The sequence below is a fragment of the Microcaecilia unicolor genome, chromosome 7 (genome assembly GCF_901765095.1).
Source record: "Microcaecilia unicolor chromosome 7, aMicUni1.1, whole genome shotgun sequence".
Lineage (NCBI taxonomy): Eukaryota > Metazoa > Chordata > Amphibia > Gymnophiona > Siphonopidae > Microcaecilia > Microcaecilia unicolor.
In genome coordinates this window covers 204948410-204976025 of record NC_044037.1, presented here as the reverse complement: position 1 = coordinate 204976025, position 27616 = coordinate 204948410, and the positions used below count along the sequence as shown (strand labels likewise).

At 40.6% G+C, this 27616-nt stretch overlaps 1 protein-coding gene across 2 annotated transcripts; it reads left to right on the top strand.

The window, feature by feature from the left end:
- The first annotated feature begins 927 nt into the window (after positions 1–927).
- On the top strand, positions 928–11107 carry NABP1 (nucleic acid binding protein 1). 2 transcript variants are annotated; one of them, XM_030210161.1, is made up of 6 exons: positions 928–1602; positions 2086–2224; positions 4588–4659; positions 6202–6280; positions 9620–9656; positions 10257–11107. In XM_030210161.1, exons 1-6 carry the CDS (start codon positions 1512–1514, stop codon positions 10451–10453), a joined length of 615 nt encoding a protein of 204 aa, XP_030066021.1. In that variant the 5' UTR covers positions 928–1511; the 3' UTR covers positions 10454–11107. The 2 variants fall into 2 exon arrangements, with proteins under 2 accessions (XP_030066021.1, XP_030066020.1); XM_030210160.1 differs by having other exon boundaries at positions 9614–9656.
- Positions 11108–27616: the final 16509 nt, after the last annotated feature.

The window sequence follows — 27616 nt, the reverse complement described above, 5'->3', positions numbered from 1 at the left end:
GTTTGTTTGTTAATCCTTTACGTTTTAAAGGAACATATTTTGGGAGTTATTTAGTTTGCAAGCTCATGAAATTTTGTGCCCGAAGTGTTCCCAGTATGTGTCAGTAGTCAATCACAAAGACAGAGCCGCCTGGGGAAAAAGTCGAAGTCAGATTCCAGAGTGGGCGGAACTACACTGCCCTCTGCCCACTAACCTCCTTGTAATGACTCAAGTCCTTGACACGTCTCGGCTAACTCCTTTTAAACTAGTACTGCTCCCCACCACCCCTCCCCCTCCTTCCGCTACAGATCTGTCTGCGTCTGCGAGGCACCGCCCCCGCCTGGTAGCATGCTCCGAGCTCGCGAACCTGCAGGGCGTATTCGGTAACCGCGTGGATCTGCCCACTATTTCCGAAATGGGTCGATCGGGATAGGCAGCCAATGCTGATGCCCCGCAATGTGACTATTTATTCTATTATAGTGTCTGCTTCATATCACGACCTGGCAACACTCTAAGCTGCATAAAAGCCTACAATAGTGTTGGCTTACAATGAACTACCAAAATAGACCTACCTCGCTTCCCCTCCCCGTATGCAAATTAGTGTGCGTCAGAGGACAAAAGGAGACTCCCGTGACCAATCAGTGCGCCTATCCGCGGCACTTTGTTACAACGTACCGGCCGGTTCCATTTTGATTCGTCCCATTATTTGGGGGGACAATAGAACGTTCTTCTACATCTTACACAAAATTCGAGAGCCGGTGGCAGATTCTTTCTGTTCTAGAAGCTTACAGACGCATAGGCATTAAACTTACAGTAGTAGAACCTTCTGGAGTAGTCGGAAAAGCGTCACTCCAGCGCTTTCTTTCCTTCCCCCCATGCTGGCTACGCGGTGGTTTGGTCCAACCTACCTTATATAAGCAGGACTGGAAGACGTTGCGTGTTCTTAGGCTTTGTGTGCTGGTGGTAGAGATAGAGGAGCTCTTTGAAGGGCTTGTTCTGGGATGGGTGTTGGTCCCAGAGGGAGGAAGGTGGTGTCTAAAAAGATCTTTTGTTGGTCTCTGACCTCGTAAAACCGCCCAAAGGAGGCCTTGGTGTTTACCAGGGCAAATATCTTTATTTTCACCCTCCCGAACGGCTTGGGTTGCTGGGAATGTGTGGGGAAGCCGGTAGCAATGTGTGGTTTGTCATTGATGGTAGCCTAGTTTTTCTATATAGGGTGGTAGACTGTACCCAGGTTCGCCCCCAGCTGCTTGCCAGACCCTGGTCAGTTGCTCTTTGAATTAAGTTTGAAAAACAGATTTTAGCTTGGTTCGCTTCGTGGGCTTTAGGCGATCAATAAGAGGCACTGAAAGCAATCTGGATGTGCTGATCTTGGTTCCTTTCGGAAAATAAACAGGGGACGTTATATTTTTTGTGACAATTAAAAAAAAAAAAGTCCAAACAAGCACACCGGCTTGCCGATCTCCTCTCTTTTTGTTAGTTATGCTTGTTCCATTTCCTTTTGTCCCGTGCCCGGTACACTTATTCTCGTCATGAGTTTGACAAACGAAAGCTATGTCTTTATAAAAGACATTAAGACTGGACAGAAAAATATAAATCTCATCTTTATTGTGTTGGAGCTAGGTAAGTTGCAGGTTTCCTAGTAGCCTTGGGTGTTTTTTTTCTTTCTGCTATTGATGGATGGCTACAAGGAATCTCGTGCAAAGCTCTGCAGCCTCTACACGTGTGCTCCTTTCTGTTTCCTTACCTCTCTGGGGGCTATTGCCTTCCAAAGACAGAATTCTTAGCGCCCCCAACTGTTCCTCTCAGGAACTTCACACAATGCTTCCCTTAACTTGCTCAATTTGAGTGAGCTTTGTAGTCCTCCATGCTGCTGGCTAGGTGATGCTGCCTGTTGACTTTTTTGGTGGTGTATGTGGGAATGAAGCATGAACAGTTGTAACCTTGGTGGTTGAGGCAAGCCACTTAATTTTTTTTCCCTGTATAGGCCATGCATTTCTCATCATTGCGGCTAACCCAGCTCTCCCCCCCCCCCCCCCCCCCCCCCCCCCCCGTGCCTGAATAGTCTGTAATAACTAATACTGGTTTTGTTTATCTTCCATGCAGGCAGAGTTATCAAAACAAAAGATGGACATGAGGTGAGGTCGTGCAAGGTAGCAGATAAAACTGGCAGTATCGTTATTTCAGTATGGGATGAAATTGGAGGCCTAATACAACCTGGCGATATTATCCGTTTGACGAGAGGGTATGTTGTTCTGTAGGAGTCCTAGGCATGTGCAGCCTGTCTAGGGATGTATAATCTGCCTCCTGTGCTGGATGTCTGGTCTATATGGCAGTTTCCACAGAGGTGAAAGTGCTAATTTAGTTAATTCATAAACTAAGGTACAGTTCCGTTGACATTTTTTTTTTGTTACTCTGGAGCTGGTGGTGAAACATGTCTTATTTACGTCAGGTGCTAACTGGTACAGTGGCTCTAGCATTAACTAGAAATTCTTGTGGCTTAATAGCATGTTAGGGTAATGTGAGCATTGCCTGGACTTAAAGCAGGAGTATTACTAGTTTTTTCAAAATAGGGTGTTTTCTTTATAAGTACTTTTATACATTTTAAAATCAAAACAGTACCTTTATTTGAAGGCTCCTTTAATTCCCTACTAATCATCCTTGTTGCACAGTCTTGTGATGCGGGGTTATCAGTTAATCTGTGAAATTGCCTTGTATGCTAGTGAATGGACACATTTTTCAAACTCAAGAAAAATATATCACAGGAAAACTGATAACGTTCTAGAACTGCTTTAATAAACACCATTTGTAAATATGATCACTTCTGCTCTTGAATGAGAAGGAAAAGCTAAAGAAAGCATTATGTTTAGACAAGTTACAGTAACTCTGCAAGTGTGATTTAAACTATACTTCTGGCAGTGAAGAAGCTCATGTGACTTTATTCTGCTTCAATATCGGTATAAGAACCTGTGAAGGAAGATATTTTATAAAGATTATAACTTTATACATCTCTTAAAAAAATCTTATATATGCCAAAATGTGGAAGGCCACCTATTTCTTCCCAGCTGATGAAATGTTTTCATGAGTATGTAGACTTCTAGATGGGTTTGCTAGGGAGAAGAATTACAGCTTCCAAACATAACTTCCTTCTTAGCCAACAGGAAATGCACACAAGCTATGTCATGACTTGATTTCAGAAACCATTGTGTTCTTTCTGGTTTAAAGTAGTTTCTTGCTATGAACTGTTCATATTCTGTTAATAGTCAAGGTAAGTGCTGCTAGACTTACCTCAGTAGTAAAATTTAAGCAAATGTATTAGGACTTATTTATCACCTTTTTGAAGGAAGTCACTCATGGTAGTGTACAGTAAGAAAAAATCAAACAAGCAATAGACAGTTAGCAAGGTGCCCCTATGAAGGGAGGAAATAACAAAATGGGATTCTTGTTAGCTGAGAGGGTGGACTTTATAGGAGCCTTCATCTGTAGTTAACCAGGATCACTCCTCCTCAACACCTCACCCGTTCATTATAGTGGGGCAATTTGTTTATTGGCAACAAAATTAAGGGTATAGCAAAGAGAAATTCAAAACAAAAATCTTTGCTATCAACTAGCCTTGAGACATCACAAAGTGAAATAAAAAGACTGCAGAAATTTTTATTTTATTTTTGTTACATTTGTACCCTGCGCTTTCCCACTCATGGCAGGCTCAATGGGGCAATGGAGGGTTAAGTGACTTGCCCAGAGTCACAAGGAGCTGCCTGTGCCTGAAGTGGGAATCGAACTGTTCCTCAGTTCCCCAGGACCAAAGTCCACCACCCTAACCACTAGCCCACTCCTCCACTCCATACAGGCACAGGACTTCAAGAAGAGATTTAGCCCAAGTTTAAGAACTTTCAATCATTGCTCCAGGAAAAAGTGACTCTTAATTGCTTATGTTTAGTGTCCACTATTTGTACTTCAATCTACTGCATAGCTACTATGAGTGACCATTTAGGTGTCAAATGTTGTGGCTGGGACTTCCCCATTGCAGGGGCTCAAGTACTATTTTCACAGCATCTCTGGGTTCCCTGGATAGTAATGCAGTGCCAAGATGATACAGCTTTGAGCTGCTGTTTGGTCACTGAGCTGGCCCAAGAGCTGCAATGGCATAGACAGTTATCCAAAAGTCTTTATTGCTAGCATTCTTTCTTCCTATTTACTGTAGTTTGAAGCTGTACTCAGTTTTTCAGTAGGGCAGATGAACTTTTGGTTTGGCTCCAAGCCCAGGCACTTGCTATGCCCTTAGATCCCAAAGGAACTGCATGTGGTTCAAAAGATAATTCCTCCTAAGGTATCAAGAACCAAAGTACAAAGATGGATATTAAGCCCTTAAATTCTAGGGAAAAGCCATAACTTTGGTCTCAAGTTGCCACTTTTATTTTTTGAAATTTTTGTTAAACAAAAAATGGCTGTAGTCTTCTGGTTGGTCAGCTTTCAGAAATGACTTGGGATTCCCCCCACCCCCATTCTATAGAAGAATAGTCATTTGATCAAGAGGTCAGTGCTTCTTTTAAATGTTCGTGTCACATGATAGCACTTTTCTTTTTTTCTTCTCCTTTTTCTGATTAGTTACGCATCCATGTGGAAAGGATGTCTGACCCTATACACAGGACGCGGTGGGGAGCTTCAGAAAATAGGGGAGTAAGTATTCAAGCAACTTTTTTTGTTGGTTTTATATACTTTGGTAGGTATAAAGACCTATGTGGTTCATACCAGGATTCAGTGGAAAATGGGAGTGTGAAACTTGAACCTTAGTATGAGCTGGCATGTTGGCTAAGTTCTCATGACTATTTCTGGATACCATACGCTTATCCCCTCATTCTATAACAGAGGTAGGCAACCTTCAAGACTTCAACGAATATGCACGTGATCTGTTTGCATGCATTACCTCCATTGTACGCAGATAGATCTCGTTCATATTCATTGGCAAAATTCTTGAAAACCCGACTGGGTTGCAGCCATTTGACTGAGGTCGTCACCCCTGTTCTATAACAAGTTGGCTAAAAGTGGGCACCAATTGTACCCCTAAATTACAGAATATTAGCACTTACTGCAAGAATGCTAGTTACTAGCATAAGTGCTAGTTGTTCACTAGTTATAGAATACCACTTGGTGCCCTTAAATGTAAGAGGGTGTTCTGGGGGGGGGGGGGGGGGGTGCATGGACAAGCCCCATGCACATAACCTACAAAATATTGTAACTTACATTCTAAAGTGCCACATTTATGCCTGCTGTTGACGTGGTGTAAGTTGGTGTGCCTAAATGTTAGTGTAAATGTGGAATTTGGGTACCCAGATGTTCGCTTTTGGCCACGTTTATAGAATTGCCGCTATATATATGATGTGCTAGTTTTGTTTGAAGAATCGTGAATTTGACCTGCCAGAGTGGAATTCAGTGGTACCAAGACTCAATGGAGTTCTCAGTTGATCAATTCTAATCTGTTTTGGCTTAAGATTGGTTTCAGCCAACAGGAGGTTCAAGTTTCAGGTTTCTAAGAGGCATAACACTTCCATTTTCTATTCCTGGTTTAACGTGTGCTCAGATGAAAGGACTGGCAGCTCCAGAAACTGAAGTCCTCTATTTATCCACAGGCCAGGTACGGTGCAGGCAGCCGCAATGCGAGCTTCCACACACTGCCCTGCTTGTCTCAAGCCTGACCTGGAGGGACCACCTCTCTAGGGGTATAAAAGGTAATTCAACCTCCATGCTAGCTTGGTCCTGTACTTGTCAGTGACTTTTTGTAACAGCTTTCTAGTTGCTGTGTTTGGCAGGGACAGGGATGGAGGTGAGTCCACATGATTTAGAATGGGCTGCTGTCTGAACCAGTTGTGTCAAAGGGGGTTGGATTATCTCCTTTACAGTAGTGTATTCAGACCATTTGGAACAGAAGCTGTGTATGCCATTGCTATTCTGTAGTGTTAAGCGACCTGTTATACAGTGGCTTCTAGGTAAACACTCAGCTGTTAGACAAGATTAACGCCAGAGCTAACCTTGGCTCAAGGAAACAAATCTGAATCTTAGTTTGTGTATCAGCTTTCTTATCTTCTCCCTTGTGCAAAGACTTTTAATGGGGAAATGTTGACTTTAACTGTCTTCAGTAAATGTCTGTCTTGGATGTTGCAAATGCCAGAATCTATATTTTTGTGACATGCAAATTATAATATTGTATTTTTTTTTACTCAGGTTTTGCATGGTGTATTCCGAAGTGCCAAACTTCAGTGAACCTAATCCAGACTACTCTACCTCTCAGCAGAATAAAATGGTAGTGTTTATAACTTATTGTCTTCACTGTTTTAGCTCCAAATGATTGGTGTTGGGTAGTTTTTAGCACAAGTTGTAACAGGTGACTGAAGATGGTGAAAAAAGAGGCTGCTTAAATGTGTGGGTGATCTTTTCTTGACAGGGCTTACATTCACGTTATTTCCTGGTGCCCTCATCCTTGCTAATAGCAGAGGCTGTGCTATATCATTGATGTGAACTGTGGAAATGCTAATTCATGGTACTGGTGTTAGTAAAAGTAAAATGTGCCCCAGACAATGCTAGGTAGCAGAAGAGGGTTCAAAAGTACATGGACACAAACGGCAAAAGAAAATTTGCAAATGGGCCTTCAACAGTAGAACAATCGAGTGTCCTTTAATGAGTAGACCAGGCTGTGTTTCGGCATATGTACTCCTGCAGCAGGGGTCTAAATTGAAGTTAGAACTCTTGACGCTCCAGAAATTATCATTTAGATGTGGCAACAACTGAGCGCCATGGCACTCAGATGTTGGAGACCAATCAAATGCAATAGTGGGTAGCAGATACCGAATCAAGTTGTCTAGGAAAGCCGTGGTTTTTAATGAAAACCACCAGTAAAAACAGACTATGCTGATAATGTAAGGCTTGCTCCTGAGCTTAGAGGCACAATGCATGGCTTATGGGGGCTTCAGAGAATTTAATTCCGCATTTTTAGGTATAACTTGTCTGGAATGTTTTTACGTTTGGGGAGCGTGCCAGGTGCCCTTGACCTGGATTGGCCACTGTCGGTGACAGGATGCTGGGCTAGATGGACCTTTGGTCTTTCCCAGTATGGCACTACTTATGTACTTAATTGTCCTTTGAACCTGAAGCTGTCCAATTGGAAAATACAACTTAAAACATAGTAACATAGTAGATGACGGCAGAAAAAGACCTGCACGGTCCATCCAGTCTGCCCAACAAAGCTTTCTATTATAACCAGCAGCATAGCCAGACTCCTGATTCTAGGTGGGCCTTAGCACAAAATGGGTGAGTACAACGTGGGTAAGTATAAAACATGCCAGGAGAAAAACGTTCATATTCATGAGGACTTTTTGCCACCTTTTTTGAAAGTCACCACATGGTGTACAGCAAAAATAAGCTGGTTGGCAATAGACAATTACAGGAAACATTCAAATATACAAGGCATAGTATGCCGCTTACAGTATCAACACAATACACATTAAAACATCTTAAGAGCATAGGGTGTAAGATAGAATATACACTGATGCCACTTTTATTATTTCTCTCAACCTTTTCTTACACTAACTTATGGAGAAATGGCACATAAAGTCAGAACTGCAGGAAAATGGTTGCTAAGGCTGGGTTGTCATTTTGACATGAATGTTGGCTGATAGTGTACACTGTTGGGAAAGAGTATGCACTATGGAGGTAATTCTCAAATTGCTTAATTAGGTGCTGGGCTGCTCTCTGCCAAGCAGTGATTCTCTAATGGCAGCTATGTATAGAATTCTAGCAGAAGTCTGCATATGCACATCTAACCTTGTGCCAGCCAAAATGCTGGTGTAAATACTTGCACCTAACTGCTGGACCCTCTTGTACCCCTCTCCTTGCAGTTGCATGGTCTGGAATTTTGAGCAAGCAACTGAGGGCAGTTAACACACGTAACTGCCGTTATTCTATATTACATATGCCACATTTGCATGCTACTTGCAAATTTGAGTACACTTTTAGAAGCAGGGTCTATGTGCACACTATGCCAAAAGACATTTTCTGACTGCCTATCCTAATGATTTCAGCTAGAGGAAGAGATCCCAAGTAAGTTGCACTATAGTATATATAGCTGGGGTTGGTCCTTGTTTATGCAATATCCAACAGAGGGTCAAAGTACACAGCACAAATGATCCAGAATAAAAGCACAAAGGGTTCTCAAGAATGGAACAAGTGTGCTTTGACCTAATTGGATCACCAATAAAAGTACCTGTGTTTCAGTCTTGAGCCTTTGGTCCTTGTTTGTGACCAGCTGTCTTCACCTTCTGCTGGATGAACCCATAAGATCTAGATTCATCTGCTGCCGCCGCCGCTAAGGACATTAAATATGGATATAGATATATAACCTTGGTCAGCAACCAATTAAAAGATCTGTCGTTGCAGATGATATGCTGAAATCTGCTCAGTGTGCAGCGGTGGCCAAAAAAGCAAACACCAAAAATACTGTATAATGCCTCTGTATTTCTCCATGGTGCAGTCTCACCTTGAGTATTCCGTTCTGGTTGTCATATCTCAAAAAAGATAGTGAAATTAGAAAGGGTTCAAAGAAGAGCACCCAAAATAAGGGATGGAACTCCTCTCATATGAGGAAAGGTTAAAGAGGTTAGGGTTCTTCACCTTGGAAATGAGGCGGATGAGGGGAGATATGATATGAGGTCTGTAAAATCCTGAGTGGTGTAGAACGAGTAAAAGTAAATTGCACTTTTGGAACGAGAAAAATCAGACTAGGGGACGGTCAAGGAAGTTGCATGGAAACACTTAAAAAAAAAAAATAGGAGGAAATTTATTTTTTCACTCAATGACTAGTTAAGCTCTGGAACTCTTTGCTGGAGGATGTAGTAACAGCGGTTAGCGTATTTGGGTTTAAAAAAAAAAGGTTTGGACAAGTTCATGGAGGAAAAGTCCATAGTTCTGTTCTTGAGACAGACATGGAGAAGCAACTGGGATTGGTAGCATGGAATGTTGCCACGATTTGGGTTTCTGCCAGGTAATTCTGACCTGGCTTGGCCACTTTTGGAAACAGGATACTGGGCTAGATGGACCATTGGTCTGACCCAGTATGGCTACTCTTATGTTCTTACATAGTGCCTTGGTTCTTCTCCCAAGCCTTCAATGGAAGTATCAAGTTTTTACCTGCTTCCAGAAGTATTACAGTAACAATATAAATCTCATTCCTCTTTAACGATTAAGCAGTTAAAACAGCTAACAGTGTAGTAAAATACTTTAAATATTGCAAGTAACAGAACTGTTAGTACAGTACATTAAGTGTTAACCTGTTTAGCACATGCTAAGTTTATGTGGAAAAACTTTCTGGGAGTGAAATAGGCAGCAACTGTAAATAGTTTGCACAATAACTACCTCTGCATTTAACTCTGAGGTGGCATTATCTGTTGTAGGCAGTGGTTAACATCTGTTAGCAACCTCAGTGCTGGGAACACACAACACAGGGTTTGTAGGTACGGTCTTACGGTATTGAATGTAAATTGCTTGTAAAATGAAAGGTGTCTGCCTAAATGTTAAGACAAGCTTTTTCTAAGTTAGTGAGACTATTTTAATGTGACCTGTAATTCTGTCATTGTTTCTCCAGTCTCAGGGTGAACAGAGAAGTAATTCTCCACCACATAGTACAGGTACGTTGGGACAAAGGTAACTGGTTTCAAAACATGACGGGAAATGCCAGCACTTATATTAAAAGTTTGATAATTTTAAAGTACTGTCCTAGGGCAAGTACTAGCGCTAGGGCTAATATAACATGAGTCCAACCATTTATAGGCAACACCCTACACTGACTTTTTTTTTTTTTAAATGAAGTGTAATTTGTCTACAGTAGGATGCAGAGAAAAACAAGTCCAGTTAGATTCAATTTGTAACACTAAACTGCTTTTTCTTGCATTTAGATTGGCCTTGGCAGTTTTGAGATTTCTTTCTGGACCTTCATTATCACTCTCAAATAACCTTAAGCATAGGTCTCTCTCGGCTTCTATAAAATAAGTCTTATCTTACTGGTGCTACATCTTGTCATGCATCTAGTTGCTGTTTTTATACAATTGAAAACTTTGAATGTTGAACATGGGACAATGTGGAAATGAAATAATGGGGATTTGAGGTGGAGGGATGGGGGTTGGGTAGTCAATGCGTGCTAGCTCTTACATGAGATTCAGCTTGCATTAAAAACCAAAGATGTGTGGTAAGAGGATGTTTGTAAACATTTTGTTTGGCTGTGTCTCCAGGAAATGGTTCACAATCGGGCCCTGCTTCTACTGGAGTGAATTATTCTAACAATCAAACATCCTATGGTGGCAATGGAAGAGTCAATGGACGGGTACCAACAAATCAGCAGCCTGCATTGTCTTCAGTAGCTCCTAATCAGCCACTTAAAGCTGCTCTGAGTAATGGGAGGGATCCAAGGAGAACATCCAAAAGATGACCTATGCCAAATGTATAGCTTGCTAAATTATACACCCTACTTGAACACTTATTGCACTTTTATTTATGAATAACTGTGAAGTTTGCTCCTATTTGTGTATTTTTATTTTTATTTTCAACTCCAGTGTGTGGTAAATACTATAGAGCTGGCTTAACTGTTCAATAGTTGAGCCAAGTGGGGTGGGGGGGGAAGTAACATGTTTTTTTTTAAGGGGATTTGTTTAGTATGTACTGTCATTTTCCAGTAATCACCTGCCTGTTTTCTGTACTAGAAGGTGCTAGTTAAGCAATAAGAGGCATCAGTACAGAAAGCACCTGCATCACTTTCACAAAGATTGTCTGAATATTAGTAATTTTTAGTTACCCCTTTTCTGGCAGAAAAAAAAACCCAGGTGCCTTACCTGGCATGATAAAACTAGTTTATAATGTAAGCACAATGTCTTGATTGTATTGAATGTAAATTGTGGTTTCATGAGTAAAAAGCAGTCTTTGAAGTCTTTTGTTCTGAGGATCAGTGCGTTAAACCAGTACTGAAAGTTGCTCGGCTCCATTTTGTCATTTTTAGGCCTTGAAAATACCACCCCCTAAATTTACTCATTGCACTCAATAGAAATAAAACAAAATAAAACATGGAAAAGAAAATAAGATACCTTTTTTTATCAGACATAACTTAATACATTTCTTGATGAGTGTTCAAAGGTTGCCTTTTGTCAGATCAGAAATAAGCAAATGTGGTAGATGACAGTATAAGTGAAACATCAAAGCATTTCAGTGACAGCCTAACAGGGTGGGGGTGGATGATCCCATGCATATCTCCTATTCACCTCCACCCTGTTAGGCTGTCACTGAAATGCTTTGATGTTTCACTTATCTATACTGTCATCTACCACATTTGCTTATTTCTGATCTGACAAAAGGCAACCTTTGAACGCTCATCAAGAAATTACCTTTTTTTATTGGATATAACTTGTATCTTATTTTCTTTTCCATATTTAATTTCTATTGGTGGACTAACATGGTTACCCTACCTATCTACTCCATTGTACTGTAATTTGCTTTTAATCTATAGACTTTCTTTTTCTTTGACATATGCTTTTTTTTATTTAAATTTTCCAATATATCACCACATAAAGTGAATATGCAATCGGCATGATTTAACATGAGGAAACAAAAATAAGTATATATCTTTACAGCCCATTTTCCACAAGTTAAAGAAATTTAATTCCAAGATTAAGGAAATTAAAAAAGAAAAAAAGATACAAAAATTAGTAATCAAGAGATGCTTCCTCTGGTTCAGACCCCAGCTTGCTAAATTAGGGAAGGTTTACTATATTCACATCAACTCTTGCATCAAACTTTCAACGGTTTTGGATCTACAAACTGAAAATGTTTCCCCTCAAGCACCCCATTACAAGAACAAGGAAATCGCAAAACAAAATTTGGTCCCAATGCCACCACCCTGGGGCGAAGTTCCAAAAAGGCCCTTCGTCTCATCTGTGTAGGCTGTGAGAGATCTGGAAAGATACGGACCTTTGAGCCCCAAAACAGATTTTCTAAGTGTCTCAACGAAAGCTGTACTACGGCATTCCTATCAGGCTCCAACGCGAATGGGGCAAGCAGAGTTAACTTCTGCGTAACTATTTCTAATGAGCTTTCTAGGAATGAGGTAAGATTCATTCCCTCCCCTATTACGGGGGGGGGGGGGGGATTTCCTACCACCACTCCAATACTCCCGATGTAATAAGCCCGTGTAATGGGAGGGAGTGAGTCCTTATCCATTCCCAGAATGTCCACCAAATATTTTTTAACCATCTCCAAAGGAGAAATTAATGGCGATTTGGGAAAATTAAAAAACCTAAGGTTAAGCCTTTTAGTCTGATTTTCAAGGTATTCAAGTCGTTTATGTAGGAAATTGTTTTTAACCAAAGCTGTTTCTATAGATACCATTTCTTGAATTTTGATATCCACACGTTCCAATTTCTGGGTTTGCTGTGCAGTCACTTGTGCTTGAAGCAGGGCAGCCTCAGAAAGAACTTCAATATCAGAAGAATTCTGCTTTAAAGTAGTTTGCATAGAGGTTTGGATAGTGTAAACCATATCCCATAGTGATTCCAGTGTCACAATTGCTGGTCTAATCACTCCACTAGCCACAGGAGGAGATTGAGGTAGACTATCAGCCCCAGCTAACTTGGAAAGAATAGCTTGAGGCAATACCTTTGAAGCCTGTTGTAGTAATGCTTCCCGAAGTTGAGAATCTATCTCCGTTGCTGCAGTCACACCCTCAGACAGGACCAGATGAGCCACTTCGGCGTCTGTCTCTGTTTGAACAGCCAGCAACTCTCTTCCAGGCTGGGGAGGTGCAATTCGCTCCACAGGGCTCAAGGAAGCCCCATTTCCACTCTCAATCGACTCCGAAGGGCTGAGAGCTGCAGTGGGGGTCGAAGTTCCCTGAGGACCCGGTTGCTGCCTGGGAAATTGCAGGGTTGTTTGTTTCATCGTCGAGGTCACAGGAACCGAGGGAAATTCCTTTACCTTCCCCCTCCGCTTCCCCATGGTTAATGAGGCTACAGAGATACCGAGAGAAACTCACAAACACAGCAGCTTCCAGGAGCAAACACAGGTGCGTCTATTCACAGCGCCATCTTGGAATCAGCTCCATGATCGACGAGCAGACCTTGACCTATGCTTTTATCTCTCCTAATTAAGCTTCAGTAGTTGACAACCTTTAGAACAATTAGGGGGTAGGATAGGTCTGTTGCTTGGGGTTAGGCTGTCTGAGTTAAAATATTAACAAAATAATTTAAATAGTTTTCTATTCCTATGGGTACTGCTACAGCTAACAAGGTAAGCTTTAGTAATAGACCCCCCCCCCCCCCCCCCCTTTAACGGTAGTGAGCAGGGCTTAATTTCTGGTGGAATGGCCTGGAACTCAGTTCCACCACTTCTTTTCAGACTCCAGTGGCATATGGTTGTTTTGCTGTAGCGCCTTCCAGGGAAGAGGATGAGCCTGGAATAGAGCAGAGAAGTCACTCTATTGCTTCTACCCTGGCCTGCCTGCCCCTTTCCCTGCCTCCATAGTTCCACTTCGTGTCACTGAATTAAGCCCTGGTACTAAGACTTCTTAGCCTCTGTAAGAATTCATAATGTTTAAAAGATCTCTACCTGATTTACACCAAAGATGTTCAATGTATTGATATCACATTTGTGGGTGTGGGTCAATAGTTCTGAAAATTAGAAAGTAGAAATTCTACAGGCAATAGATTTTAAATACCATCATTCCTAGATAATCTTCCATTTTACATAAATGGAGGCTTGCCCAAAATTTTATTTTGATCAGTTTTTCCTGTTCTCCATGAATATTTAAGCTGAGGTTTCAAGAAAAGGTTAGTAAATTGTTATAAGACTGTAACTCCAACCTGAAGGGGGTCCTTTTATGAAGCCACAATAAAAAGTGGATGACACTTGATAAACGTGTGGGTTTTCCATGTGCTGTGTGGTGGTAAAATAGCCACCATGATTTTTTTTTTTTTTTTGTAATGGTCATATGCTAATTTTGCCATTAGTTTGTGGCCATTACTGTGGGAGCCCTTACCATCACCTATTTTGGAGGTGGTAAGGGCTCCTGTATTACTCTTGCTGTAATTGTGTATGGTAATGTGCCCGTGCTACCTGATTAGCGCAGGCATGCCTACTCTCTACCCTTGGGCACATCTCCCATGCTGGAAAATTAAAAACATATTTTCCAGTGTGGGATTAGTGCACGCTAAGTGGAAAACTACCATGGGGAACCTCAGTGCATCCTACGGTGCACTTTTAGCGTATAGTAGGCCTACCCTGCCTTACTAAAAGGGCCCCAAAATGATCAGACTAAATACAAAGAATCCATTCCTCATTAGTAATCAAAATATATCTCTTGGTAGAAGAGGGACATTGTTATAAAATCTAAATGAACCAAATGCAGTGAATATGAAGAACCTTGAACACTATAAACAAATCAGATTTATCTTCAAGATGTACATTTAAGCTCCCATAGAGGGCACATAATCAGAGGAAAAAAAACTTTAAAAAAGATCTTGTTGAATTTTAATCCAGGACCCAGATGCTCAAAAAAATTAAAAACACCTCTAAGGAAGCCTCCAGAGGACAGTACAGCAATCATCTCCAAACCAGGAGATATTAATATTCCTTGTACCTCAATAAAAAAAAACCACACCTTTATAAAAGCTAAACTACTCTTTTTTTTCCCTAACCTTAGCTGATGGAATATTTTACACCCTGGTGACCAAAGTTCAATAAAACAGGGCTATCTCTGGGAGCCGTGCTCCCACTATTAAAACTTACCTGAGAATCCTCAGTTAAATCTCTAAGCAGATGAGGTTTATTATGCACTGACTTAGCATTCAAGTATTAGCAAGATGATATTTATACTCCCATTCCTTGATGCTAAGTCAGTGCATAATAAACCTCATCTGCTTAGAGATTTAATTGAGGATTTTCAGCTAGGTTTATTGTGGAATGGGTATTTTATATGATGGGGAAGAAACATCTTGAATACCCGTATTAGTCAATGTTCTAACCAGTCTATTACCCCACAGAAACTTGCAGTAAGGGCATTTTTATCACAGCTGTAAAATGGCCAATTTCTTTATTTTTAATTAATGGGCATGTGCTAATGTTAAAATCAACCTAGTAAATCAAATGGGGTGAGAACATTAAACAACACTGTCCAACTAAACAGAAAATATATGTCCTCAGAATCAATATCTATAGAAGCTGAATTGCAAAAAAATAGAAGGAAAAAACCTCAAAGAGCTCCAGGCATTACAAACTTTGGAGCTGAAGCACTTCATCATAGGCATAAGAAACCTATTAGCGTGTGACCATTTAAAAAAATTACTGTGTGTACTTCCCACTCATTTTGTATGTACTAAGGGTTCATGCAGTATCCCTGCCCTAATCAGCTGTCATGCAGTACTGTAGAGCTAACTGGCTACACAGAAATGCCCACTCTGCCCCCTCAAAAAATTAGAAATATAATTTTAGTGCAAGGTTAGTGTATGCACACTTCAGAGTTACCACAGGACACCTGAATGCATCCCATGGTACTTCATTTTTAGCTGTATTAGGCATGTGTTAGTGCCTAATGCAGCTTAGTAAAAGGTAGAAAATCAAAATAAAGTTAATGAATAAAAGTAAAAAATCCCAGGAATATACCCCCCTTTTACACAGCTGCATGGTAATGCCGACAGCCCATTCAGGTTGAGTGGGTCGTGTCGGCATTATCGCACCAGCAGCCGTTAGTGCGGTTTTGTAAAAGGGGGGGGGGATAGTTTGTTGCTTAAGTGAGTAAAGCCGTAAGAAATCAGTTTTCCTGTACAATTTATATAAGAAAATCAGGAAATGGAGTGGCTTTAACAGTAAGTAAGGAAGCCAGCATCCAGTTCTATTCATTCGTCTGTTTACTTGTCTCTTGCCTGTGAGATTTGAATCAAAGCCACTGAAATTTCTTAGGACAGATATTAAAGTAAAAGTCATATCTGTTAAGTTCTGTCTGCCTGTTTTATGTTATAATTATCGTATTTGCTGCCGTTATAAATTCTTGCAAACAAAATAGTATTTAAATTAATTTGTCCATTAATAGCACTTATTTAAAGCCAAACAAGAAATGCAAATGATACTCCTAATGTAAGCCATGGTAAACCTCTTGCATACCTTCAGTAATTATTATTATTATTATTTGAACCTTCCACACATATCCAGATGATAGTCTCTGACAGCAAAATTGCACCACTTCCAGGCGCATTAGTGTGAGGACGAGTGGTTTAGACACAGCCTTATGCTTCTTTTCTTCAGTGGTTTTTTGCTGGGATAATTGTGCCCTGCAGGTCTCCTTTTCTGATCTCACCTGATCCTTTTAAAAAATTTAGCTTTTCTTGTCCACTAATTACCCATTATAGTTTTTACTTAAAAGTTTGAATATGCTGTGTAACATGGTCAGTGTGATCTGAAAATTCTTTTTGCAAACAGATAACTTTTAAATATTTAAAATCCTCTATCAGACATTACTAAATGGACATGGATGGGCATTTTTGATACAATAAGTCTGACTTTGGACGTTTTGCTGCAGAATCCGAATAGCAAATATAGCCAATTTCAAAATGGAAAAATATCTATCTTTTCTTTTTTTTTTTTAAATGGCCACTGCTATATGTTTTTGTGCTCTGTGTGTTTACATTTTTGGCCCATTTTCAAAAAACAAAAAAACATCCTAAGTGCCAAATGCACAAAATCAAGCCATTGGTATGTAGGAGGAGCCAGCATTCTTAGTAGACTGGGCATACAAATCCTGGGAGAGCAGTGGTGCAGCCTAGGGGACACTGCAAAAGCTCCCAGTTACACTGTTACCCCCCTTATATTGTAAGGTGAGCCCTCTAAAACCCACCAAAAACCTACTGTACCAAACTGTAGACCACTACATAGCCTATGGGTATGGTAGGTTTGGGGGGGGGGGGGGGGGGAGAGGGTGTGTGTATGTGTGTGGGTGGGTGTGGGCTCAGAATTTCCACCATAAGTGTAACAGCTAGAGTGGGATATGAGCCTGGGTCCTTCTCTCTATAGTACACTTTACTGACCACTTCATTACTCTACTGACCTGCTTGCTGGTGTAATAGACCTGAGTATAACATCTGAAGCTATCATAGAGGCTGGTAAGTAATATTTTTATTCACAACTTTAGGGGGTGGGAGAGGGGTCAGTGGCCACTGAGGGAGTAAGGGAGGGGTCATCCCTGATTCCCTCCAGTGGTCATATGGTCATATAAGGGGTCTTTTACTAAGATGCACTAGCGTTTTTTAGCTAGTGCTAAATGCTGAGACGTTCATAGGAATATAATGGGCATTTCAGTGTTTAGCGCCAGCTGATTTGTAGCATGAGCTAAACACGCTAGTGCACCATAGTAAAAGACTCCCTTAGGGCACTATCTTGTGCTTTATTCATTATGAAACCAGGCCTAGACATTTTCATTTTGTTCCATTATGCCTGTAAAACATCCAAGTGTTAAGAGCGTCTTAAGTCTGCCCCCGAAATGTCCCCAACATGCCCTTTTGTGATTTGGACACACTGTAGACAAATTGCATAGATTAAAAAAAAAAGTCTGTAAAATAGGTTTTGAAAATACTGATTTGAACGTTTTGAGAAGAAATTTGTCCAAATGCTGTTTAGACACTTTTTTTGATGTTTTTTGAAAATGAGCCCCATAGTCTATTTGAGATGAGATAGAACTTGTTTTTTGGTGTTTTCCTTCAAAGCAAATGTTTGCACTGTTAATAATTTAGGATCTGCTATTCAAAAGGATTTAATTGGGCAGGAGAGGTTCTTGCTCAGTTAAATCATGCTGAGGTCCTCAGGAGAAGATATTTATTGGCATTTAGGGCACTGAGCGGGAGTCCTCCAACTGCATTGCTGCCAGTGGGGCATGGTGTTTCAATATAATATTTTCAGGCACTAGGGGGCATCAGGCTCCCTGGAGTTCTACAGATCTTGCCTGTCCCTCACTATTGAAAATGTGATCCTTAAACATCACCCTCCACTGACAGGACTGTAGATAGAGGACTCCCATTCAGTTTAAAGGGAACAGTGGTTTAGGGGGAAAGTTGTCACTGTGGGTTACCATTACGATGCATTATTTTAAAACAACAAGTTATGCTATTTTAGCACAGGATCTCATTATATAAAATGGAACCCTGAGCTAAAATAGCACAAGTTGTGGTAAAATAATCCATCTTGATGATGGCCCATGCTGATAACTTTCCCCCTTAACTGGAAAGTACCACTGAATATCTCCTCTGAGCCTGTATTACACTGGGCAGTGCTGTGATGCAGATGGGCTGGTTCTGGAAATTATGTGGGCACCTGCAATATACAGTGTTGGTGCCTGTCATGAAACACCTAGCCACCTGCCTGGGATTATCCCATGACCCGTGACCACTGGGGATAGACTCTCTGTCTATCCCCAGCACATAGCTCAGGTCTGCCTGCACCTGCCGCTTGTGCTCTACACTAGCACCCTCCTCCCACCGACTGGGTCACAACCACCTCTGGGTGAATCTCCCGCTCTTAAATTATCCCCAGTGATTTTTAGGTTACTGGAGGCCACACTCTCAGTGGTCCCACAGTTCCCAGAAAGCACTCAGACTCAACACGGAAGCCACCAGGATTCTTTATCACTCCAGACAGGCAGAGGCAGTAAACTGAAAGTTGTTTATTGTCTTTAAAATATTGAACAATGAACAGAAAAAGTGCAATCAGCAAACAATATGGCTCAATTATAAAACTAAACATTTGTTTATTTTCTAAAAAGTACCTGGGGAGATCAGGAAATATGCTGTTCACAGATTATCAAATATATCTGATCACAGGGCCTCAGCAAAGAGATCTGTCTTTCTTCTCCCTGGCTAAGACTGGGGAAAAAGTCAGTAAAATCCAAATGAAAATGAGCTCCTGGGCCAATCAGAGCTCAGAACAACAATCTTTGAATGTATACTGCAGACTGCCTTTCCAAAAGGCTTAAACTAGTGGTTCCCAAACCTGGTCCTGGAGGCACCCCAGCCAGTCAGGTTTTCAGGATATCAATAATGAATATTCATAAGAGAGATTTGCATGCAGTGAAGGCAGTGCATTCAAATCTGTCTCCTGAATATTCATTGTGAATATCTAGAAAACCTGACTGGCTGGGGTGCCTAAACAAAGAAAACAGCTTTGGTTCTGCAGCAGCTTCAAAACATGAACATGCACCATCTGCTGGCCAAACTAGAGAAATACACTTCAGGAAATAAGGCAGTTTTACAGGCTTAAAAAACCCAGGTCTTTTACTAAAGCTTAGCTCGAGTTATCTGCAAAAAGGCCCAAAGGAATAAAATGGGCTGTGCTACAGATAACTCGAGCTAAGCTTTAGTAAAAGACCCCCCCCCCCCCCCCCCAATGTTCTGTTACAGTGCCCTTAAGCTAACTGGGCAAGTATGACTGTTTAAACAGCAGTTCTAAATTTGCCCAATTAACTATGTGTGTATGGCACGGAATATCGGCAATACCCACAACTTCCAGGTATTGGCACCGACCCTAGATATTTGGTGCCAGTACCTGGACATGTGCTGCCATTGAATATCCAGATCTTACTTAGCCAGTGGTTGTCACTGTTATAAAAAAAAAAAAAAAGCTAATCACTGCCTGCTGAATATTGACCTGTTACTTGATTGAATGCTTCCTGAATTTACATTCCCAATATTAAGCAGGAAATCTGGGGAATAATTTAGAATGTCTAGACATTTCAAATTATTTATATACTCAACAGTGCTGTGGCCCTTATTTTAAAAGCCTTATTCACAATTTACAAGTATAAATATTGGCATATCAATGTATACCCCGAATAAACATAGAAAACCTAATTTTAAAAAGCTGGGATTTATCCCCATGATTCTATAAAAGCTATCATAAATTGTGTTTGCAAATTTAGGCACACGCCTGATCTGTGTGTGCAATTTAATAGAATAATGAGCCAATTAGTGCCAATAATTGGCTTTTTTAACAAGCAATTACCCCCACCGGACTTGGCGATCGCCTTTACGGTAATATGTAAGCCACATTCAGCCTGCTAGTGGGTAGGAAAATGTGGGATACAAATGTTACAAATAAATAAATACATTATTGCCACTAATTAAATTTAATTCAGACGCACACGTAAATTTAGGTGCAGGATCCATGCCTAAAATTTACACACAGCCTGAAAAAAGGGGCACAGAATTGGGAGGATCATGGGTATTTTGGGGTGTGTGGTTTTATAATTACTTGTGTAATTATAGAATATGGGTGCTTCATGTTTTGGTGCAAATGGCAGCACCTAAATTTATGTGCAACCTCTATGCTTAAGCATTATTCTAAAAACTGCACCAAACTTTAGATGCAACTTATAGAATACTGCTTAAGCATGTTTTTTTTTGGTGCCAGTTTTTTTGACTCCATTTTTAGAATTAACCCCTATCCCCTGGATTCTACCCAGTGTGACTTAAGATGTGTGTGTGCAAATCCAGTCATACTCTAGATTTGCTCGTGCAACCTAATTAGTTAACAAGCCAATCATTGCTGATAATTGCCACTTAATAAGCAATTATTGACACTAATTGTCATTTATTAGAATTTATGCACAGAACTAATCATATTCTATGGGGGCAGGAGTAGCCTCCACGGAAAGTAAAGCAAATCAACAAAAGTAGAGGCTGACTGATGGATAGACTAACTTGGGAGATGACGTTGAAGACGTTTAATAAAATAACTTGCACAAAGGACCTGACATGGTCTGTTTCAGCACCAAGGGCTAGGTAAAAAGTGGGATGTTTGACCACGGAAATACAAATCCTGGAGACAATATCATAAAAACTTCTTTATTGAAAAAAAGACTCGACACAACTGTTGTGTTTCGGCCTACAGGCCTGCATCAGGAGTCTCCCGCTATGACGTAGCGTATATGAATCTGAAATGCCTGAGACACGATTTGGTCCGTGTGACGAACCAAACGTAAAGAAGCCCTCACAGACTAAGGTGTGAGGGTAATAACATTGACTGAGGCAGTCAGGCAGCAGTAAGAGGGGAAGAAGTGGGTGGGGGAGGGGGAATAGGGGGAGGGATAGGGAGTGATAGGTGAAGGTAAAGTGAGGTAGGATAGCAACTAAAGGAAGGAAGAGGATTGGTGAATGAAGCAAGATAGTGATTGGTGGAAAAAGGGAGATAGGTAAGGAGTTTCTGGCGCGAAAAAGTATTGGGTGGGTAGGTAGGAAAGGGTGAGGGTGGTTAGGAGGTAGTTTTTTATGACCCTTCCCAGCCCACCCGATGGGTAGGGTTGATTGGGGGGGGTGTTTGAAAGGTGGGGTTGGTTAGTGAAGGAGGGGTTTAAAGAGGGGTGGTAGAGTTGGGGGTGACTGGTAGCAGCTTTTAAGGGGGTGCCTGTAGGAGGGGTAGAGAGGCACCAGAGACGGTTACATGAATATTTGAAATGAATATTGTGAAATATATGGAAGTAAAGGAACTCGTGTGCGGAACCGCCACGGGTAAGATGTGGCTTGACGGCACCGTAAGTCACAGGGTAGAAGGGGATAATACGGAGAAAGGGAGAGCCAGTTTCGTTACCGAATGGCTTAGCTCTATTTAAAAAAACCGATCTGGGCACTTTACCTTATGATGAAAGATTTTGTGGCTAAGAAGATGTTAAGTGTTGAAGTTGAATTATTTATTAATGTTGGTGAATAAAGCTGCAGCCAAATTTATTCCACGAGAATGTGTTATGGTGTTTATTATATCTATACGGAGTGTGGTATTAAATGGTCTGACTGAGGTGCGAATGTCAATGTTAAGTGATTGGCTATATTACAAAAGTGGTCTTGAAAAAGACCTTTCGTGGTAAGCTTGTCCGTAGCGGGTCACTAGGAGCGCAGCATGGAATTGTATAAACATATCAAGCATTTTTTAATGAAACATAGATATATAAATAACCATATCTATATAAATAAAATCCCCCCTCAAACGTTCTGAAGCTCACTCCTTAGCAGTGAAGTACTGAACTCCTGTACTCAGTGGCGTAGCCAGATTGCTGATTTTGGGTGGGCCTGAACCCAAAGTGGGTGGGCACAAAATTTTCTCTCTACCCCCCTCCCCCAGCAAAATGTAGTCACATTTTCAGTGAGCTTTCAGAGGCCAAAACCTCCTGCCTCAGGTCAATATAATGCTGTTATGGTATCCTCTCCTGACCTAAGGAAGGAAGTATTGGTCTCTGAAACTTTATTAACACAGGTACCATATTACTTTATCCTAAATTAAAAATAAAATTATTTTCTTTACCTTTGTTGTATGGCCATTTACTTTTTCTCATTGTGTTGCTCCCAGTCTCTAGATTCTGCTTTCGTTCGTTTTCGCTTTAACTCTTCTGCCAGTTTCCTGGCCATTTCTCATTTTTCTCTCCTTTTTCTTAGCTTTCTTCAATATTTTTCTGCCTCTCTCTCTCTCTCTGTCCTGATTTAATTCATTCTTACTATCCATTCTTTAATTTCCTTCATCTACTTATGGCTTTTCATCTTTTTATCACCCTTGTTCTCCCCATGCCCCTTCCTCTTATTCTCCAATCTTTCACTACTCCCCCTTTCCATGCAGCAGCTCTCCTCTTTCTCTCCCCATCCTTCCAGTGTCTTCCCTCTCTCTCCCCATCCTTCCAATAGTCTCCCCTCTTTCTTTCTGCATCCTTCCATCCATTGTCACCTCTTTCTCCCTACCCTTCCATCCAGCGTCTTCCCTCTTTCTCTCCCCATCCTTCCACCCATCTACCCTCTCTCCTGATCCTTCCATCTAATGTCTCTCTCTCCCTCCTTCTAACCAGTGTCTCTCTATCTCTCTACCCTTTTCTGTTCAGTGTCCCTTCTCTCTCCACATCCTTCCAGTCTCTCCCCTTTCTCTCTGCATCCTTTCATCCATCTCCCCTCTTTCTCCCCATCCTTCCATCCGTTTCCCTCTTTCTCCCAATCCTTCCATCTGTTTTCCCTCTCTCCCCATCCTTCCATCCGTTTCCCTCTTTCTCCCCATCCTTCCATCTGTTTTCCCTCTCTCTCCCCATCCTTCCATCTGTTTTCCCTCTCTCTCCCCATCCTTCCATCCGTTTTCCCTCTCTCTCCCCATCCTTCCATCCGTTTTCTCTCTCTCTCCCCATCCTTCCATCTGTTTTCCCCTCTCCTGATTCAGGCCCTCCAGCCCCAGCTCCCATTGCCGGACCAGCCAATCAGGGCACACAGCTCATAGCGAACACAACGGATTAAGGCACCAGAATCTCCGAACTACCTTGCCTTTCACTTCTATGGCTGGGACTCCGGTAACAGGAGGGGAGGGTATTAGAGGGGGGTTGCAGATTTTGCGGGGGGGGGGGGGGGGCAATGTCCATGTACCGGGGATGGGCGGGGCCTATGTCGGGGGGGGAGCGGAGGACCTTGCTAGCGCCCATTTCATTTGTCCCTGAAACGGGCCTTCATTACTAGTGTTTTTATAAATAAAACTATGTATATGTAGCTAAAAATATTTTAATTAATTAAACAATAAAAATGAAGTATAGTAAAGTAGTACACTTTAAAAAATATTTATAATAGCGGACATTAAGAAAAAAATTCAAATTAACACAAAATAAAAATAATAAAATTAACATCAAATAAAAAAATATATATTATATTGTTAACACCAAATAAAAAATAGCAGACAGTAAAATAAAAAACAAACAAACAATTTTTTACAGATAAAAAAATTGACCATTAGATTAAACTATTACGAATGTGTATATATACATATATAAAAGTAAAAAGTTAAACCAAAGAGTTTTAAAAGACTCACCAAACCACTTGTTAGCTTGGGGAATTCCCTCTGGACATGTGCATTGTGAATTAAAAAACAAACAAACTTATCCTCTGAATATGAGTTCTAAATGGATAAAAGGAGATGAACCAATTTATCGTGAACTACCATTAAAAAATGAAAACAAAAATAATTGTGTTTATCTATGTCAGAAGGAAGGAAATGAACTGAAATATCGTGCACCACCATTAAAATTGAAAACAAAATAAATATAAAAATCAATTGTGCTTATCTATGATCATGGAAAGGGGGTATGTCCATGTACTTAAAAGATTGATCCAAAGGCATAAAGTACAAACTAAAAAAAGTGTATATCAGATAATAATCATTAAAACAATATGTATAAAACGAAAGCCTTGTATCATAATCTATAATATAAGTGCTTGTGAGTATATGGTGGTGAAGCCTATACTCTAGTCTGTATTAATTAAAATAAATTTTTTTTTGAAAACATTATCCACCCGTAGCATATGCTAACATTGCCTGATAGTATTTTTGAAAAAAGTGGAATTACAATCAGCATAATTAGCTCTACTTCTGTCAAAATATAGAATCAGTTACTAAAGGCTGGTTCCGACAGAGGTGACAATACAAAAAATGTACTTTACGACTCACTCGTCCCTTCAGACTCAGATCGATTTGTTCAAGTTCTCACAGAAATTACAGATCATCCACTCTTTTTCAAAAAACTCAGCAAGTCATACTGATATCTCGGAATCCAAGTGAGGACAGGGTATCGAGAAGTATCCCATGACTTTTAATTTTCTCAGGAGTCTCTCATGAGGAACTTTGTCAAAAGCTTTCTGAAAATCCATATACACTACATCAACTGGTTCACCTTTATCCACATGTTTATTTACGCCTTCAAAGAAATGAAGCAAATTGGTGAGGGAAGACTTCCCTTGCTGACTCTGTCCCATTAAACCATATTTGTCTATCACGTGTTCCATAATTTTAATCAATAGTTTCCACTATTTTCCCCAGCACTGAAGTCAGGCTTACCAGTCTATAACTTCCCAGATCACCCATGGAACTCTTTTTAAAAATTGGAGTTACATTGGTCACCCTCCAATCTTCAGGTACTATGGACAATTTTAGTGACAGGTCACAGATAACTAACAACAGATCAGGAATTTCATGTTTGAGTTCTTTCAGTACCCTAGGGTGAATGCCATCCAGTCCAGGTGATTTATCACTCTTTAACTTGTCAGTTTGGCTCAGTACGTCTTCCAAGTTCACTGAGATTTCTTTCAATTGCTCCGTATTGTCACTCTTGAAAACCATTTCTGGTACAGGTAGGTTTCTTACATTTCCATAAAGACTGAAGCAAAGAGTTCATTCAATCTCTCCGCTTTGGCCTTGTCCTCCCTGAGTGTCCCTTTTGCTCTTTAATGATCTAACGGTTCCATGAGTACCCTCACAGGCTTTCTGCTTCTGATGTACCTGAAAAGGTTTTACTATAAGCTTTTGTCTCCATGGCAAGTTTTTCTTTATATTCTTTTTTAGCCTTCTTTATCAGTGCTTTGCATGTAGCTTGACACTGCTTTTGTTGCTTCTTATTTTCTTTATTCAGATCCTTTTTCCATTCTTTGAAGGACATTCTTTTTGGCTCTAATAGCCTCTTCCACTTCACCTTTTAACCATTCTGGCTGTCGTTTGCTCCTCTTTCCACTTTTGTTAATACGTGGAATACATCAGGTCTGGGCTTCCACAATGGTGTTTTTAAACAATGTCCACACCTAATTTACAGTCTTAACCTTTGCAGATGACCTTTTCAGGGTTTATTTTTAACCATCTCCTCATTTTGTCACTGTCACCCTTTTGAAAATTGAATGCTGCTATAGTAAATTTCTTTTTAGTGACTTCACTTCAGATATCACTGTTTCCCAGCAGATCCAACACCGTTACCTTTCATACCATGTCCTGCATTCCACTAAAGATTAGATCTAAAATAGCTCCCCTTCTTGTCGGTTCATGGTCCAGTGGGTCCAAGAAGCAGTCATGTATTACATCTAAGAATTTTACCTCCCTAGCGCTGCCTGATGTAACATTTATCAAATCAATATTGGGGTAATTGAAATCATCCATTATTATAATGTTGCCCAATTTGCTAGCTTTCCTAATTTCTATAAACATTTATTCATCTGTCTGTTTGTTCTGTACTGGTGGACATTAATACAGCCCTACCAGTATACTTTTTCCCTTCACACATGGAATTTCTGTCCACAAGGATTCCACACTGCTGTTTCATGTAGAATATTTATTTTGACTCAATTCTCTCTTTAACATATAGCACAACCCCCCTCCAATTTGATCCACTCTATTATAGCAATATAATTTGTACCCTGATAGCACAGTGTCCCACTGATTGTCCTTCTTCCACCAGGTCTCTGAGATGCCTATTATATCTACCTGTTCATTTACATTTAGTGCTATATACTCCAACTCTCCCATCTTATTTTTTAGGCTTCTACAAGCTGCTTTGAAGTTGACAGGGATCATTTGCATCCTTTACGCTGTTCTCCCATTAAACACTCCTGGCTTTCTTTTACAATTATTGAATTAGTGGAAAGGTTAAATCAGTGCTACTGGGGAATTCTATGCAAAATTCTGCACTGTGCAGTTGCACGGAATTTCTCAAGTAGCAGCAGTGTAGGACAAATGATCATGAAGTGCTCTTGCCTCACAGGTGCAGAACTAAGTGTAAGTCCACTAGTACCACAATTAGTTAATATTTTTTCCTTTATTCTCCTCTATTTTATGAGACTTGGAACTCCTAATTGTAGTGGATCTGAACTGAATAATTTCTGCTTTTCATTGCTTAACACCATGAGGCTCATTTTCAAAGCACTTAGCCTCCCAAAGTTCCATAGAAACCTATGGAACTTAGCCTCCCAAAGTGCTTTGAAAATATGCCTCTAAGTTTCCTATGATAGCATTGTGCATATTTGATTCAGTGTTTCTGTACAAGTTTTGCTTGATTTGTCTTTATTTGAAATTTCATAAATACAAATTTAAAAATCCTGTCAACAGAGGGGGGCCAGTGGGGAGAGGCTAAGTGGGCAGGGGGCCCACTGAATTGGTCTGCACAGGGCCCCCGTAATTGCTAAGGCCAGCCCTGCTAGGCAGGATTTTAGGAGAGGATCTGTCAACAAAGAGCCTTTTGTAAAATACATGCAGAAATGGCCATGTATACTGGCTACATACAACATTAGAGGAAACTCAGCAATGCTTAAAACAGATATTTAAGTGCCAACATAAAAAAATCAAAAAACCAAACAGTGAAGAATGACTCAACAAGGGTGGAAAAGGTATCATACACCTGAGACAATCTATAAAACTTAGTCTGCACACAGCACAAAAAGTAATCATCGACAAAAAAATGTGTGTGTGTGTATATATATATATATATATATATATATATATATATATATATATATATATTGGTGAGGACTCTGAAAGGAGTCCAGTTCCAGTCATGCTGAGACCGGGATGGGGAAGAGGTTTTCCTTTGAAATGTAATGATTCTTCTTCACTAATCCCTTCTAGACAAAAGGTTCGCCCTCTAGTGGTCAAAACCCCAGTGACAACACTAGTTAGGGAGAGGAACTACCAGTCCCAGAAACCACTGGGGGCATCAGAAGGACTCTCAGGAACTGGAGGGAGGGGTGAATGATTGGGAAATGAGCTCTGATCCAGGGAATGAGCAGCAGCTGGGGGAACCCAGGGT